Source organism: Mchenga conophoros, linkage group LG11 (assembly GCF_057382185.1).
Source record: "Mchenga conophoros isolate Kocher_MC1m ecotype Shallow Benthic linkage group LG11, M_conophoros_male_GT1.1, whole genome shotgun sequence".
NCBI classification, from domain to species: domain Eukaryota; kingdom Metazoa; phylum Chordata; class Actinopteri; order Cichliformes; family Cichlidae; genus Mchenga; species Mchenga conophoros.
The window spans coordinates 8,561,891-8,579,470 of NC_140536.1; the positions used below are offsets into that span (position 1 = coordinate 8,561,891).

General features: G+C 39.3%; 2 protein-coding genes across 3 annotated transcripts; both read right to left on the reverse strand.

Moving 5' to 3' along the window:
- Positions 1–2,010: 2,010 nt before the first annotated feature.
- On the reverse strand, positions 2,011–2,982 carry LOC146563565 (myelin-associated glycoprotein-like). Its single transcript, XM_085291019.1, has 3 exons — positions 2,937–2,982; positions 2,441–2,842; positions 2,011–2,345 (listed from the first exon to the last, which is right to left on the reverse strand). Exons 1-3 carry the CDS (start codon positions 2,980–2,982, stop codon positions 2,011–2,013), a joined length of 783 nt encoding a protein of 260 aa, XP_085147145.1.
- A 10,649-nt stretch (positions 2,983–13,631) lies between these two features.
- LOC146563566 (myelin-associated glycoprotein-like) lies at positions 13,632–17,177 on the reverse strand. Of its 2 annotated transcripts, XM_085290259.1 has the most exons (9): positions 17,106–17,177; positions 16,234–16,300; positions 15,744–16,151; positions 15,350–15,643; positions 15,106–15,205; positions 14,960–14,995; positions 14,833–14,865; positions 14,477–14,491; positions 13,632–13,970 (listed from the first exon to the last, which is right to left on the reverse strand). In XM_085290259.1, the coding sequence occupies exons 2-8, from the start codon at positions 16,277–16,279 to the stop codon at positions 14,479–14,481; spliced, it is 930 nt and encodes a 309-aa protein (XP_085146385.1). In that variant the 5' UTR covers positions 16,280–16,300; positions 17,106–17,177; the 3' UTR covers positions 13,632–13,970; positions 14,477–14,478. The 2 variants fall into 2 exon arrangements, with proteins under 2 accessions (XP_085146385.1, XP_085146386.1); XM_085290260.1 differs by lacking the exons at positions 13,632–13,970; positions 14,477–14,491 and having other exon boundaries at positions 14,829–14,865.
- Positions 17,178–17,580: the final 403 nt, after the last annotated feature.

The window sequence follows — 17,580 nt, forward strand, 5'->3', positions numbered from 1 at the left end:
CTCCAAACTGTAAAAACAAAAGAAAAGAAACATTTTTTTTCTCACCTCCGAGATAACCTGGAAAGCCTGTTCCACATGCTGTGATAAATGAAAACAATCATTACTCACAACTCATCAGGAAACTGACAGACCTGGGTATCAGTTCCCTCATCTGCAAATGGTTACTAGACTTCCTGACCAACCGCCCCCAACATGTCCGGCTGGATAACCGCTGCTCATCTACCATCACAATGAACACCGGTGTACCACAAGGCTGTGTGATGAGCCCTTTCCTCTACTCCCTCTTCACCCACGACTGCAGACCTGCTGATGGTTCCAACACCATCATTAAGTTTGCAGATGACACCACGGTGATTGGCCTCATCAGTGACAACGATGAGGCCGCCTACAGGGAGGAGGTGGATCGTCTGGCTGAGTGGTGCGACAGAAACAACCTGCTGCTTAACACCGAGAAGACCAAGGAGCTCATCGTGGACTACAGGAGGAATGCTGACCCACATCCACCCATCCACATTAAGGGGACGGCTGTGGAGCGTGTGAGCAGCTTCAAGTTCCTGGGAGTCCACATCTCCGGGGATCTCACCTGGACGACCAACTGCTCCAAGCTGGTCAAGAAGGCTCACCAGCGCCTCTTCTTCTTGAGGACTCTGAGGAAGAACCACCTGTCCTCAGACATCCTGGTGAACTTCTATCGCTGCACCATCGAGAGCATCCTGACCAACTGTATAACAGTCTGGTACGGGAACTGCTCTGCCTCGGACCGGAAGGCGTTGCAGAGGGTCGTGAAAACTGCCCAGCGCATCGCCGGAGCACCACTTCCTGCCATAAAAGACATCTACAGGAAGCGGTGTCTGAAAAGGGCTGGGAAAATCATCAAAGACCCCAGTCACCCATCACATGGACTCTTCACCCTCCTGCCCTCTGGGAGGCGCCACAGGAGCCTCCGGACTAAGACCACCAGGTACCGGAACAGCTGTCAGACTCCTGAACTCTGCCTCCTGACATCTGACCCACGTTAAACTCATGGACTGAACATACACACACCCACAATGGACAACTGTACCCTCAAACACAATAATAACATGGACTGAACCACCACTCACAACCACTAGCACTTTATATAGCCTCTGTAGAAACTATCTACACCCTCACTTATCTTAACTGCACTACTGTATAGCTCTGTGTAAATAATCATTCTGTACATTCGATAATTTTTAATCCTACAACTGTTTACAACTTGCATAGTTCCCATTTCTGTATAGCTGTATATCCCAGATTCTGTAAAGTTATTTATTTCATATTCTGTATAGTTTTTCATATTTATATTAATATCCTGTACATAGCTTGTACTCACTACAGCCTGTACATACTTATAGTTATAGAATATTCACAACATACTTCATACCGTGTACATTATAACATACCATAATAGACCCATTTCTGTAATATACTCACATATCTATATTATTGCTAATATATATTGTAATATATCTATATCACTAAAGCACTTCTGGATGGATGCAAACTGCATTTCGTTGCCCTGTACCTGTGCATGTGCAATGACAATAAAGTTGAATTCTATTCTATTCTATTCTATATTGTTATCATATATGATGACAGACTCAGAAACCAACTGCATCTGATCCAAAATATTTTTCTACTTACGTTCCGTATATATATATATTAAAGAGAGTACTGTAGAACTGATGAGAGGAAAAATGTCTCCTCCTTGTTAACAGAAAGCTTGATTCTCTATAAAAAAGACTCACTTGTATTTTTTTTCCATGAAAATCCAGAAGATGCCAAAGAGCAGAGCTGTACCAATCCCCACTACAGCAGGAATGATGATGTGATTACAGTTCTCAATACCTGGAAATAGACAGAGTTGGTATTTGCTTGGGTTTTTGTTTTTGTTTTTTTGCTATTGCTTCTTTAGAATACAGACAACATTCATCTAAACATACTTTTAATAGTGATATTAACATTTTCTTAATCATGCAAAGTTAAGGGTTAAAAAATATATTGGAAGTAAACTACTGAAAGGATCTCACGTTTTACATGGAGTGTGAAAGTTTCAGGTGATTTCAGCCCTCCATTAAATTCAGCAGTGCAGGTTATCTCTCTGTTGTCATCCTTCTCCTCAGGAATAACTGTCAGGATGGACTGTGTCTCCCAGTTTCCATGTTTAATATCTTTATGATGCACAATGACCTTTGTACTATCCATATTCCATGTGAGTTTAGGAACATGAGTGGGGCAGGTGTGGATGACTGAACAGGTGACAATGTAGGGCTCTCCTTGAGTGGCTGTCTTTGGTTGGATCAATGTAGGCTTTGGAGGCTCAGCTGAAAATGAAAAAGTCAGACATAAAGTAAGAGGCAAAATGATTTAACAGAAAACTGGTATAGATGTTTGAAGTCATGGAAAGTTGGTGACATACTGATCATGTTCAACTCAACGCAGTCTTCAACAAAGGAGAACTTGTCCTTGGTGGGGTCATTGTTTTCTGTTCGCACTAGTTCAACCCGGAAACAGAAAGGGCCATTGTCATGAATTCTAGTTATTTCTAAGGTGCAGTTGTTCTGGCCCAGCTCTCCCAACATCTTTGTTCGGCCCTTAAAGTTGTCCTTAATCAGTGTAGCATCACTATGAAAGATGTTGTTTCCTTTAGTATCTGGTCTTTTGCCTTTATAGTGCCACATTGCTCTGAGTCTGGAGGAGGGCAGGTTTCCTCCAGTATGGGAGAATGAACATGGTACCACAACACAGGATCCAACCAGAGCGTCAATGCTTTTTACAACCGTGGCCTTCCATTCATCACTGGACACGGAGCTACAGATGACTGAAAGATAATTTTTAAAATAACAAGGAAATTATTTAATTATACACATTAAGCATAAAGAGACTGGAAATAAATAGCTGACCAGTGATGTTACCTGCAAAAAGCAGAAAGAATTCCTTCATAATTTTCTGCTTGGCCATTCTTCTCTGATGTTGGGATGTTTGATTGACACTAAAGAAATCAAAACACTACATTTTACTATGATAACCAAAGCAAACCACAGCTGTCGAAGTGGACTTTATTCAAACAGCATTAATGCCAATAGACATTTATTTAGAATTATTCATACAATTTATATCTGACAAATACGAGCCATCATTGTAAAAAGTGATTTTCCTTGTGTGTAATGTCAATAAAGTGCTAAGTATATCTTACAAATAAATAATGGCATTATTTCAGTAAAAGTATCATACATGCTTATATGTATATGTGTCATTTATACAAATGGGTGAGACAGACAATACCAAAAATACAGCCACATAACAAAACCTTCAAGCAACACTAGAGGGCGCACCCTTCATCATCTAGACTCCAATGTTAAATTTTTATTTTATTTTTTGATATACTTTCTGAATGGAAGAAGAGAATATCAGTCTTGTGTAGATTTGAAAATTTGCAGTCTTCAACAAAGGAGAACTTGTCCTTGGTGGGGTCATTGCTTTCTGTTTGCACTAGTTCAACAGAAAGGGCCATTGTCATGATCTTTAACATCGGTTATTTCTAAGGTGCAGTTGTTCTGGCCCAGAAGTCCCACCAGCTTTGTTCGGTCCTTAAAGCTGTCCTTAATCAGTGTAGGATCCTCATGATAGATGTTTTTTTTTTGTGCCATCTTTTTCATGCCAGATTCCTCTGAGTCTGGATGTAGGCAGGTTTCCTTCAGTATGGGAGAATGAGTGTTGTGGTACCACAACATAGGATGTAACCAGAGCGTCAATGCTTTTTACAACATTAGTCTTCCATTCAGCACCTGACACGGAGCTACAGATGACTGAAAGAGAATTAAGGGAATGGCACCGTAATAATGACTTCTCTGCAATTTCTTATAAAGGTATACATTATTTGTAAAGCAATTGTTAACCAAGAGGTGACTCATTATGTTACTTGTAAAAAGCATACAAGTTATCATAAACTTTGTTTTGCATTCCATGTTTCTTGAGGGTCTCGCAAAACACTGCAGGATTTTTCCATGAAAAAACATACAAATAAATAAATGCATCAAAATCACTTCAATACATGGAAATTACAACACAGTTTTAGAAGTTAGACAACTTTAAAATATATTTATAATAAACAGACATAATTAATATTCTCATATGGACTATGATATTGCCATTTATATTTTGTCTGCACTATTTGTCTCTGAAAGCAGCAAATCTCTCACTTGTCAGTAGGGATGGGTATCGTTTAGGTTTTATTTGATACCGGTGCCAAACCGGTACTTTTGAAACGGTGCCGGTGCTTAAACGGTGCTTAAACCGGTGCTTAAAGAATGGAGAACACAAAATTGGTCCAAAAACCTCTCATGTTCGGCTGGTTTTTTGTAAAAAGATAACAATGTTAGCCTTTTCTGCAGCTATAGGGGATTTATGGTATCACTCTTGGCTGGAAGCAGTGCTTAAACAATGGAAAAAACACAAACTTTGTCCAAAAACCTCTCATGTTTAACTGTTTTCCACTTTTTCTTTGGTCATTTTAGCCTTTTTGGCCAGGGTGAAGGGAGTATCTGCCATCAAACAAGAAGACAGCCGCATGTAGCTATGATGATGTTTGCTAGTTCACCTTACATGCATTAATTTAATAACGTGGTTAGCCTACTCAACGTAAATTACACACGAACAACATTAAGCTACTCACGCAAAGAAGAACGGCTGCTGCCGTCATCATTTCTGCTACACTTGCAGGGCTAGGGGCCAGGACTCTCCTCTTCGTGTTTTTGGGAGATGTTGCTAACTCCGGGTCCGATAAAAGGCAACCCACCCGCAGTAGATGTGCTCGGTATGAGGTCTCACAGCAAGCTATCAAATACGGCGCATTTCTCGGCTTTTTAAAAAAACTCTATGCGTCGCCAGGTGTTTCATTGGATTCGAGGTGTTACCTCCTTTGACAGTATCACAGTATCAGCTTAAAGCACTTGTTGCAGGCTGCTGAGTTTGCATATTTTGCTGTGAAGTACAGCCAGACTTTTGACCGCTTTGCCTTGGTCATTTTTAATCTGTTGCTCTGCTCTAAAAGAACGTACGTACCTGGCCCCACCTACTATCCTCAGAAACGTAAAATGATTGGCTAGAATCTAAAGTGTATCACAGCTCAGGAAAAAAAAGCACCGAAATAAAGCACCGAAATGTGCGCTGCTTTTCGGTCTGGTTACTACCGTTTATGTCAGAACGATACCGGTACCCATCCCTACTTGTCAGGTTCCCTGTATATCTACCTTTAATGTCTTTGCCATCATACTGCAAGAAAAGTATCAGGGGTTCCTAAAGTCCCCGATCAATATCTCAGGCTTCATCACAGTGACTTAAAAAAATAGAGAGAAGGTCATGCCAGAGCCAGTGAATTTTCTGGCAAATAGGCTACATGACCATCTTTATTCTCCAACACAGCCTGAACTCTCTTAGGCAAACTTTCTTAAAATCTCTTTAAGTAGTTCTCAGCAATAGTTCTTCAGCATAACTTACAATAATTTATTTTGAGTGCTCCAGTAGATTTTCATAACGTACAGGCTGTGATCAGCTGACCTGCTGCTCTTTGTGGATGTATACACCTGAATTGAACCAGATGTAAGTCAATGTTTCTTTAGTTATCCTGCGTGATTTACATTTTCCACACCAACAGTATACTTTTTATACTAGACTGGCACTGTGCACCAGTCACAGACTGTTTTTTTTTCTTTTTTTTTCCCCCTTTAAATCCATCACAGTGCAGCATACTAACCTGTTTGTCCTGCATTACCTGTAGATCATTTTCATGGAATCTTTAATTGACATAGTTAGTCTAGCTTAGTTTGTTTTGCAGCAGGTTTCACAATATGAAAAACATAATGTCACATGTATACATTTGATTTAAAAACATGAGGACTTACATGTAAGCTTGAAATTTCCAGTTTATCAAATCCCACCGAGGAGTCCTTACCTTTAAGGAAACAGTCAAAACAAAGGCATGAACAGGACCATTTAACAACCAAGACAACCTAAAATACAAACACTGATACATGATATATACAAATAAACTAAAAGCACAAGCAAGCAGAACTAGTAAACATAACACAAACAACATAATAATGAGTAAACAAGACTCAAAACTCTATTAACAACAAACACTGTGGAAACGACCCTGGGACCATAGCACACACTGTCATGGTCCGCGGCCCGGCGTCCGGGGTGCTGCTGGGATGTCCACGCCCACGAGCGTGGCTGCTAACCCCACACCTGCATCCCATCCCAGGCGATCACCAGGTGGACTATTTAATCCTGCCCTACCTGCTGCTCCACGCCAGTCCGTAGTCGCCTCTCAGCGATCACAACTCGGCGTGTTTTTTTCGAGCCACCTGCCTGTCCACCTGTCCGCCTGAGATTTGGTTCACATTCAGCTTCGCCGTCTCGACCCCTTTTGGAGCTCCACCCCCTCTGGTTCACTCGGCCCGGCTATCACCGTGAGACGCACACTCCACCTTCCCTCGTATGCTGCCTTTTTTTCCGCACCCCAGTAATCTGTCTCTCTTTTTGTTTTACAGCCTCTCACAGCCCCGCTCTCGGCGTTCCCTGTGCGGTCCCTCGGTTTCGTCTGGTTTCATCCGTTGTTTTTCTGGCTACCCTCACGGGACACCTTTAGTTGCAATAAAAATTACTTTCTTTATTCGCTCCTACCCTAGTGTGTGTGTTCTGCTACTGGGTCCTGCCTGCGCTCGGAACTTCGGTTCATGACACACACACAGTTTGTGTGTTTGCTAATGTTTGTTGGGTTGATAGAAACGTTGCATTTTAAGTTGCCTGCATTTTTAACATCCTTTAACTTTAACATCCCTTTATGTTCGCTACTCTTTTTTAGCTCAAATACAAATTTTATTTGTCACATACACAATCATACACAGTATGACATGCAGTGAAATGCGTATTGCTGTGCAATTTCCGAAAACTCTTAAAGACATTGCTGTGGTGGTTGCTGTGGATGTTTTGGGTGAACTTGGCGTGTACATTTCCTGTTTTAAGCTGTCTGCCAAAGGGGGGCTGCATTTCATTTCAGAGTGCCAACAGTCTGCTATAACTTGAATTCAAACCCTATTTTATACTTTCAGAAAAGGCCTGTTATTGACGTTTATAACACACACACACACACACACACACACACACACACACACACACACATATAATTACACCCTGTTGAAACTTTATCTCACCATGACAATGTAACTTCACTAAAACCTTTAAAAGAGGTATAAAAGAGAAAAATGGTGAAACTAATATGTGATATAGACTCATTACATGCAAAGCGAGGTATTTCACGTCTTTATTTGTTACAATTTCGATGATTACAGCTTACAGCTTATAAAAACCCCAAATTCAAAATCGCAGAAAATTAGAATATTACATGAAATCAACACTTCAAAGACCAAGGAACTGGTTGTGAACTTCGGGAGGTCCAGACCATGTCCACTGCCGGTTCAGATAGAGGGAGAGGAGGTGGAGGTGGTCAGCACATACAAGTACCTTGGGCTGTCGGTGGACAACAAATTGGACTGGTCATGCAACACGCAGCACCTGTATAAAAAGGCCAAAGCAAACTGTATTTCCTCAGGAGGCTGGCTCTGCGGTTGGCATGAAGCTGGACACTCTGGTGACAGTGACAGAGAAGAGGACATTAAAGAAGCTGTTGGACATTATGGACAATGCTGGGCATCATCTGCACACGGTCATAAACAACCAGAGGAGTCTGTTTAGTGACAGGTTACTTCTCCCAAAGTCAAGGACCAACAGACTTAAAAACTCCTTTGTCCCACACGCCATTAAACTGTTTAACTCCTCGCTGGAGGGGAGAGGGAGGAGAAACAGGGGGACAGTTGAAGGCGAGAACATCTAATCTGCAGTGCCCTTTTCACTGTGCAGTATTTTTCCATATTAAACGGTGCAATAGACTTAAAATAGTTGAAATGTGCAATTCCCTGTTTATTCCTATTATCCTATTTATCACTATTATATTTATATATGTCTCTGTGTTTATATATGTGTATATCTGTATATATGATATATTTCTATTTCTGCTTACATTCTTTTGCAACTTCTGTCAGTGCTGTGCTACTGGAAACAGAGGAACCCACCCAAGGGATTAATAAAGTTTTATCTAATCTAATCTAATCTAATCTAATCTAATCTAATCTAATCTAATCTAATCTCTAAATCAATAAAACAAGGATTTTAAATAGAAAAATGTCAGACCTCTGAAAAGTATAATCATACATATGTACTCAGTACTTAGTTTGGGTCCTCTTTTTTTAAAAAAAAAAGGTAAATGGCCTGTATTTGTATAGCGCTTTACTAGTCCCTAAGGACCCCAAAGCGCTTTACACATCCAGTCATCCACCCATTGGTGATGGCAAGCTACATTGTAGCCACAGCTGCCCTGGGGCACACTGACAGAGGCAAGGCTGCCGGACACTGGCGCCACCGGGCCCTCTGACCACCACCAGGTAATGGGTCAAGTGTCTTGCCCAAGGATACAACAACTGAGACTGTCCAAGCCGGGGCTCGAACCGGCAACCTTCCGATTACAAGGCGAACTCCCAACTCTTGAGCCACGATCGTCCACAATTATTGCCTCAGTGCGGCGTGGTATGTATGCTATCAGCCTGTGGCATGGCTGAGGTGTTATGGAAGAAAAGGATGCATCAATAGCAGCCTTCAGCTCTTCTGCATTGTTCCGTCTCATGTCTCATCTTTCTCTTGGCAATGCCCCATAAATTCTATATGGGGTTCAGGTCAGGCAAGTTTGTTGGCCAATTGAGCACACTAATCCCTGTGTGATATCGCCGTATAACTACCTATATGATGACTTAGACTAATAATGCATGTTAGATAATAAAAGTTATGCATGAATTCAGCTAACACAATTATTTATTGCATATTTTCTTTGGATTTTCTACAATAACTTTATAAATAAATGCAAATCTCATATTGTTACAGCTTTGAAATACAGAACTTTAAAACTTTCCCTCATGAAAGGTAATAAATCAGTCATCAAGACATATTTTATATGCAGTAAAAGACTGTCAAGATAATTCTGACTATAAAGTCAATGTATTAACATTAATTTCCTTTGTCAAAACATGCTGCTGACAAAAGCTGAAAACATGACAACTCAATATAGTAAAGCTATGTGAACCCCCCCCAAACTTAAAGCAATGTGGTGAGTGACAAAAGGAATGTCATGTGACGCTATGCATGGAAGGCAGAGTTGTGGAGCCAATATTGCAGGACTCAGGTGAGTAACTAGAGTTAAACCACAGCTTTGTTGCTGGAAATCAAAGGAAAGGAAATTCAAGGAACTAGTGATGCTACGTCTGATACTGAAACCCCAAGACCTGTGTTGAGCATAGGGGGCATGTCCAAATGAAGTCCATGTCAAGGCCCTTATCAGGTTACAGAATATGGCATGACCAAACATAAATGAGGCCCCGTTTCACTGAAATGAGGGAACTCTTTATGTGATTCGATCTGTTGAAAATGCAGGAATCGATTTCTTGCTTAAACTGGATCCGAGGTGTTCCCTAACATCAGCTGTTAGGGAGCATTTTGACACAGTATCTCACAATGACAACATACATCTTTAATCAATCACAGATAGGCTTATTCAGGACATCATATGGGTATTCTGCAATTTGGTACATCTTTATGTTTATATATCGACTGGCATGTAGCCCATATGTAATATCACAGCAGGGCTGCTGTACATTGAATAACCAGCAGGTGTCAGTACTTCCAAATGAGCTGTTGAATGGGTCTTCATGTGATCTGGATTTTGGCAAAGCAAAAAGGCAGATAACACGGCAAAAAAGGCAAAATGTCATGAGAATTGGACATATTCTTGGAAATGCTAACTAAAGAAATACACAAGAAACCACCAAACAGACAGGACAGACACCTATAGGGAGGTTGCAAAAAAGAAAGAAGGAAACTAAGGACTTAAATAATCATTAGTTAATCGGGAAGATAGAACACACCAGGCAACAAGACTAGGGCAACAGAATTGAAACACAATGCACGCAGGACAAGAGACTACCAAAAGAAGACGGGACACAAACAGAGATAGACCCAGATTCCAGATACATAAACTTAAACACAGAGGGAAGGAGTAAACACAGACATGTGAATAACAGGAAGACCAGACAACCATAGAGACAGGGCACAGAGTAGATACGGAGACATGACCAGGGCCAATGATGAAGATAACTAAATATTGCAAACTAAGGAGAGATCAGGATATAAAAAGATTATAGTTTCATGTTTAGTTTGTAGTCTGTAAACTAGACACAAACCAAAGGTAAGTCAACACCGAAACAAAGACTGACACTTCACAGACCCAGAGAAACCATACAGGGGATATGACAGACTGGAGAAACTGAAGGTAAACAAGCACAAAGATGCTGAAAACAGGACATGGAGAGAAGGACAGACTGGTCACAAAAAGAAGAACCAACATATAACAAGAAATCAAGAGCTATAACTATCAAACTCAGAGGCACTCAAACATAATATACTCAGGAACGAGAACATAAATAATTTCTGAATTTCAAGACAATTTATGATAAGTCCATAAAAAACTCAAAATACTGAGTGAAAGGCAGCAGCTGAGTATAAACAATGAAATACAATCAATTACAAAGAAGGGACAATGGCAGCAAATAAACTGAGGGGAATAAGATATGACCAGAGATTACAGAATAAATCAAGAATTGAAGTTAACCTTTACCTGGATTACTTAAGAACTTTATAAGTCACAGAATCAACAGTTTCCAAGAAGTTTGGTTTCTTAATTGCAGTTTGAGTGTGATTTAGAGAGTGGCTAGTAAAGATAAAAAAAACAAACAGAATGCAAAAAGTCATAGTTTGCTCATAATAATCATTAATAAATAGAACGCATCAAAAAACAGGCGCAGATTTTTACAGTCTTAGTTTCTGTTCTGGCAGGGGCTGTCTCTGGTGGTGCCCACATGGATGGCAACAACAGCATCTGATACATGTTGGTGAAACATCACAATACACTGGTGTAGCCATGTCAGCTATTTGACACACTGGATGGAAAAACCTGTTACACCACGCTGCTATGACATCCACCCTAACGGAGGGTGGAGGCTGCTGGATATCATTGGAGCATTTTGTGGAGGGGCTTCCAGGAGGATTGGCAGACTGGGTCAGACGTCACTGGCCAGCGAATCCAAGGGCCAGATATAATTGTAATCAGCCAGTGGGCACTATGTCTGCCACCCCTGCTCTACGCCTTTGACCAGTTGATAAAAAATCATGGTCAAGCGGCCTGCCCTTCCGTATTTTGTAAAGATTATAAGTAAGTTGATACATTTTTATAAGTTAACAGTTATATTGTGACTGATTATTGTCACCGTCCCTCTGTCCTTGCTGGCTGAACCTGCCATTTCTGTTTGTTTCCCTACATCCTAGAGCTCCCTGTCTCTCTCTCCCTTTTATGTGTGTTTCTGTGTTTGCCTGTGTCCTAGGTTTTGTACAGCGCTGGGGTCTGAGAGGTTCCCTCTCTGGAGACAGCCACACCTGCTGATGATCATACTCACCTGTTGCTGATGAACCGATCACAAGCGGTTGTTGATCAATGGTCATGACAATTTGCATATTAATGATTGTGTTATTGAGTTATTGTGCAAACGTACTATTTATAACAGGAGTCTCAAACTGCAGTCCTCGAGGGCCGGTGTCCTGAAACCTTTCCATGTGTCCCTGTTGCAACACACCTGAATACAATTAGTAGGTCATTAGCAAGAGTATAGAACTTGACTGCATGGTGAGGTGGCAATTCAGCCATTTGATTCATGTTGAAGCAGCTCATGAATGAATGAACATGGTGCAATAAAAGTACTTTCAGAAGTACTTTTTTCTAAACACCTACATTTACTTAAATTTACTTGAGTAGGGTTAGGGGTTGCCACTTCAGCATGCAGTCAAGTTCTATACTCTTGCTAATGACCTACTAATTGTATTCAGGTCTGTTGCAACAAGGACACATGGAAAAATGTTTCAAGACACCGTCCCTCGAGGATTACAGTTTGAGACATCTGGTTTATAAGGTTGGGGAAACCTGCAGTCCACTGAGACTGAAGAAGTCACTTGGATGAGTGATGAAAAGTTTCTCACACGGAAAACGCTGCATTCAGATGAACAGAATCAACTTTTCATCAAAGTAAATTCAAATTTTTATAAACATAAGTGTTTATAAACTACCATGAGTATCAATTTTTCAGAAAAGTTTTAACAAAACTCAAGTAATGTCATCACTCAGAATATAAAGCATGAGCAGGTTTTATCATGAGCATTCTGCAGAGGGTCTGTATACAGGTAACACCGATCAACCAATAATGAAGTAACTACAGTCTAAACAGTTTAAGGTTTGAGTTTCAAGTAGTTAGTTTTCCATTACTCACGACTCTGTTAAGACCACAGATAATCTTTAAATACATCAGCTTTTTATAGTAATCCCACTTCCTCCACACAAGTTGACACACTCAGACTTATAGACTTATAGTGATTGGCTGCAGACTCCCATCTCTGCAGGACCTGTACACCTCCAGGACACTGGGGCGTGCAGCTCGGATCTCAGCTGACCCTTCTCACCCTGGACACAGTCTGTTTGACCTGCTCCCCTCAGGCAGGAGGCTCCGGTCCATTCGCACCAGAACCTCTCGCCATAAGAACAGTTTCTTCCCCTCTGCTGTCGGACACATGAACAATAAACGTACGACTGTCCCCACCACTAACTCATGACCCTACGCTGTGTTCACTGCATGATTCCATGTTTTGGCACTGATCACCACCTGCACTCATGTATATATCTTTCTACGTAGCACTTTTAATTCTTCTTATTCTCATGTATATATCTCATGTATATCTCATGCATATATCTTTCTACGTAGCACTTCTAATTCTTATTCTTACTTCTATTTTTTCATGTCTATTTAAGCGCAATTTATGACAGCATGTTTGCACTGAAGCACCGCAGCAATTTCCTAATGTTGTAAACCTGCTCAACATTTGGCAAAAAAACCCATTCTGATTCTGATTCTGAGACAAACAATTGTCTCTGTCTTGTGCTGTAGTGGCATCACAGGGTCTGTTTTCAGTAACCCTTCCCTCTTCACAACTGAGTATCTTCTTTTCAATCTCATGTGCTGATCAAAATCTCCACATTAAAATTAGTTATTACTGTTCGTCTTAAAATATGACAGATCGCATTTTGATTCTCTTTAAAAGCTTTAAATAGCTCTACAATTAGAATTAAAATCCATCTTTAACTTTAGAGCGTCTTTGTTTCCCAACATTTTCCATAATTTTCCCCTTAATTATATTCAATAACGAAATGGAGTTTGAATGTGTGTGAATGCTAGACAGAAAGCACTTAGAAGAAGGTGCTTGCGCGAATGGGTGTGAATGGGTGTGCAAGTCATGTTGTATAAAGTACTTTGAGTGATCCGGGAGAATAAATTAAATTAAAATTTTACTGAATACTGAAGGTCTTTATGGTTCAAACAATGAATTCAGTCTCAAGACAAATGAAGATTTATTCTTGAAAAATAGGCTTACAGTATTGATACATCTGTTTAGAAAACAGGAAGTGGTGGGCTTACATTGCTACATGCTCAGTTAACATTTCTGGCATAAATCATCTATCATATGATAGTGCATCCTTTCAAGCATGAATACAAAGAGAAAGGATCATACTAGTTAATAAAAAAGGGTAGAAGCTATCTGTTGAAGAAAAAGCTTTTTTATATTACATTTTTGTGGGTTTTTTTTAAACACTTTTCTAACATATTTTCCTGAAGCTGATATGCAAATATAAAGCAGAATGTAACCATTTGAATTTGGTCCCCTTCTTGATTTCATTTCATTGTCTGAAAAATAAGAAAATACAGGTTTGAAGTATATACGTACGATTTTAAGTTCAAGCAAAGGAACAAGATACAGACACAGAAGGGAACAGGACTATTCTGTTTCTGTCCTTTGATCCAGTAGGCTGGAAGCCTTCAAAGATGTGAGGAATAACAAAGCACGAGACACAAGGAACTTTCAAAAGTGAAAAACAACTAAGAAGAAAAACAAAATGCATAATGTGTCTCTAACTCTACATCAACTTCTTAGACTTTGTAAAATGAAGGGGGAAGTGAAATCAACCAGTGCGAAGAGGACTCCTGCAAACCTAATTCGACTCTTATGATCAGACTATTTTACTTGTATTTAATTTTTATAATTTTAAAAAATATGATGAAATCAGGACTGTAAATAATGCTGAAAGGAGCTTTAAGTTCAAGAGAAATGAAATTCAAGAGTAATAACATAAGTAATTAAGCAATAACATAATAAATCTGTCTTAAAGAAGCATTCATTTTTCATATCTCACCTTCAGCGTCTTCCCCTGATGAAACCACAGACAAACAAGAACAGAAAATGAGATATCATTTTAAATTTAGTATCAAAAACAACAAAGAAAAACAAATCTGCCCTGTTGCTTGAAATGACTGTGAGACCATTGAGGCATATGTGCACGGAAAGTTAGTGGTGAAATAAGTGGAGAACCAAAAATCCCTTTGGCCTTTAATCAGAATGGCTTGAATGGTTTAATTTAATTAGAAACGTAATCTTGAAGATGTGTGTGGATGTACAATTCCAAAGATTTTGCAATTAAAAAAAACCCATAGATGCGTATTTAATGCTCCAAACTGTAAAAACAAAAGAAAAGAAACATTGTTTTCTCACCTACGAGATAACCTGGAAAGCCTGTTCCACATGCTGTGATAAATAAAAACAATCATTATATTGTTATCATATATGATGACAGGCTCAGAAACCAACTGCATCTGATCCAAAATATTTTTCTACTTACGTTCCTTCTTGATTTTGAAGCTCTGCAATGCGGTTCCTTAAACAGAACAAAAAAACGTATATTAAAGAGCGAACTGTAGAACTGATGAGAGGAAAAATGTCTCCTCCTTGTTAACAGAAAGCTTGATTCTCTATAAAATGACTCACTTGTATTTTTTTGCCATGAAAATGCAGAAGATGCCAAAGAGCAGAGCTGTACCAATCCCCACTACAGCAGGAATGATGATGTGATTATAGCTCTCAATACCTGGAAATACACAGAATTTATGACATCATTAAGAATGCATACAGTCATTGAAAGATACTTTTAACAGTGATGTTAACATTTTCTTATTTATTCAAAGTTAAGGTGAACCAACATATTGGAAGTGAAGAACTGAAAGGATCTCACGTTTTACATTCAGTGTGAATTTTGAGGAGGATGTTTGCCCTCCATTAAATCCAGCTGTGCATGTCAGCTCTCTGTTGTCATCCTTCTCCTCAGGAATAAATGTCAGGATGGACTGTGTCTCCCAGTTGCCAGAATGAATTTGTCTATGGTACACAATGAGCCTTTCTGTCTTCCAGTTCCATGTAAGTGTAGGTACATGGGTTGGACAGGTGTGCATGACTGAACAGATGACAGTGTAGGGCTCTCCTTGAGTGGCTGCCATTGGCTGAGTCAATGTAGGCTCTGCAGGGTCAGCTGAAGATGAAAAAGGAAGACATAAAGTAAGAGGCAAAGTGATTTAACAGAAAACTGGTATAGATATTTGGAATTGGAAGGTGGAAAGTTGGTGACATACTGATCATGTTCAACTCGACGCAGTCTTCAACAAAGGAGAACATGTCCTTTGTGGGTTCATTACCTTCTTCTTTTACTAGTTCAACTCTGAAACAGAAAGGGCCATTGTCATGATTTCTAATTTGAGTTATTTCTAAGGTGCAGTTGTTCTGGCCCAGCTCTCCCAACATCTTTGTTCGGCCCTTAAAGTTGTCCTTAATCAGTGTAGCATCACTATGAAAGATGTTGTTTCCTTTAGTATCTGGTGTTTTGCCTTTATAGTGCCACATTGCTCTGAGTCTGGAGGAGGGCAGGTTTCCTCCAGTATGGGAGAATGAACATGGTACCACAACACAGGATCCAACCAGAGCGTCAATGCTTTTTACAACCGTGGCCTTCCATTCATCACTGGACACGGAATTACAGATGACTGAAAGATAATTAAGCGAATGTCACTTATAAAGGTATAGAGCACTTATAAAACAATTGTAAATAAAAAGCTGGCTCATTACCTGCAAAAATCAGACAAGTTATCATAAACTTTGCCTCTTTGTCCATGCTTCTCCTTTGTGTAACACACTGGAAAAATAAATAAACTGAACAAATTAGCAGTCAAAAATGAAGCAACTTGAAAAATATATTCATATGAAATTCAAATAATTAAGATTTTCATATGTATTACTATATATACTCTCTGTATTTTGTCACTGCCTTGCCTCTGTCATTTATATTTTGCCTGTTTTATTTTTACTTGTATGCAGCAAATCGCTCACTACCCTCAGTAGTTCCTTATCTTTTAAAGTCTTTGCCATTTGACATCAAACTGTAAGAGGGTATCAGGGGTTCTTAGAACCTTCAGTGACTATAAAATATAAAAAAATAGACATGACCAGGTCAGAGCTTCAAATCTGGCAGTATCTCTATGCTTTGACATCATTCATTACCTTGAAATTCTTAGTAAGTTGCATAAGCTACAGTATTGCACAACAGTCTTGAGCCACTGTTCATTTCTCTATATTTTGCAAGGAAAATGAGAAATAAGTGCAGATATTTACTAAAATATTTACCAACACATGGAAATACAGCACATAAAGAAAAAACAAGTTTTTGCAATTCTAACAAACTTAAAGTTGATATTTGGTTTGAACACCCTTATTCTCCAAGACAGCCTTTACTCTTTTATGCACGCTTTCTTGTTATTTCACTAAGAAGTCTTAAGCAATAGTTCTCAAGGCTTCTTGAAGGACACTGAATGCTTTCTTTTGTTCCTTCCTCTTTCAATGCCCATTTAGCCAATGTCCAAAGAAAAACTTTGAAAGACCTTCAGAGAACTATTTTTCAAGACTTGTTATCTAATAATCATATAATCATGTAAATATCTTACCTGCTGTCTGGCTGATTTATATAAGGCTGATTTATATAAGGCTACAAAACACTTTAGCAATGTGTCTGAGTCTTTCAGATCTTTACTTTCAAATCCCCCTCAAAGGGACCACCCACTTACCTCTGACTGCAGACAGAAGCACAGCCTTCTAATTGGTTTTTTTTAAAATAAAATATGCTTTTCTTTGTGACATGTTAGTTAGTTTCAGTTCTCCATGAGCACTTTATCTCACTACAATAATCTGTACCCTTTTTTCTTCCCAGTTGAACTAACAACACGTAAGATAGTGATATCTTAATATGATTCCATATTTTTTTCAAAATATTGTTTATTTGTAAAACACCAAAACATCTGTGGAGAATAGATCAGTGTGCCATGGAGCAAAGGCTCATTTCTGAGAAGTATTACCGGAAATTAATAAGGATACCAACATATTGCACATTACATTTAATATGTAACACATGGATTTTATTTT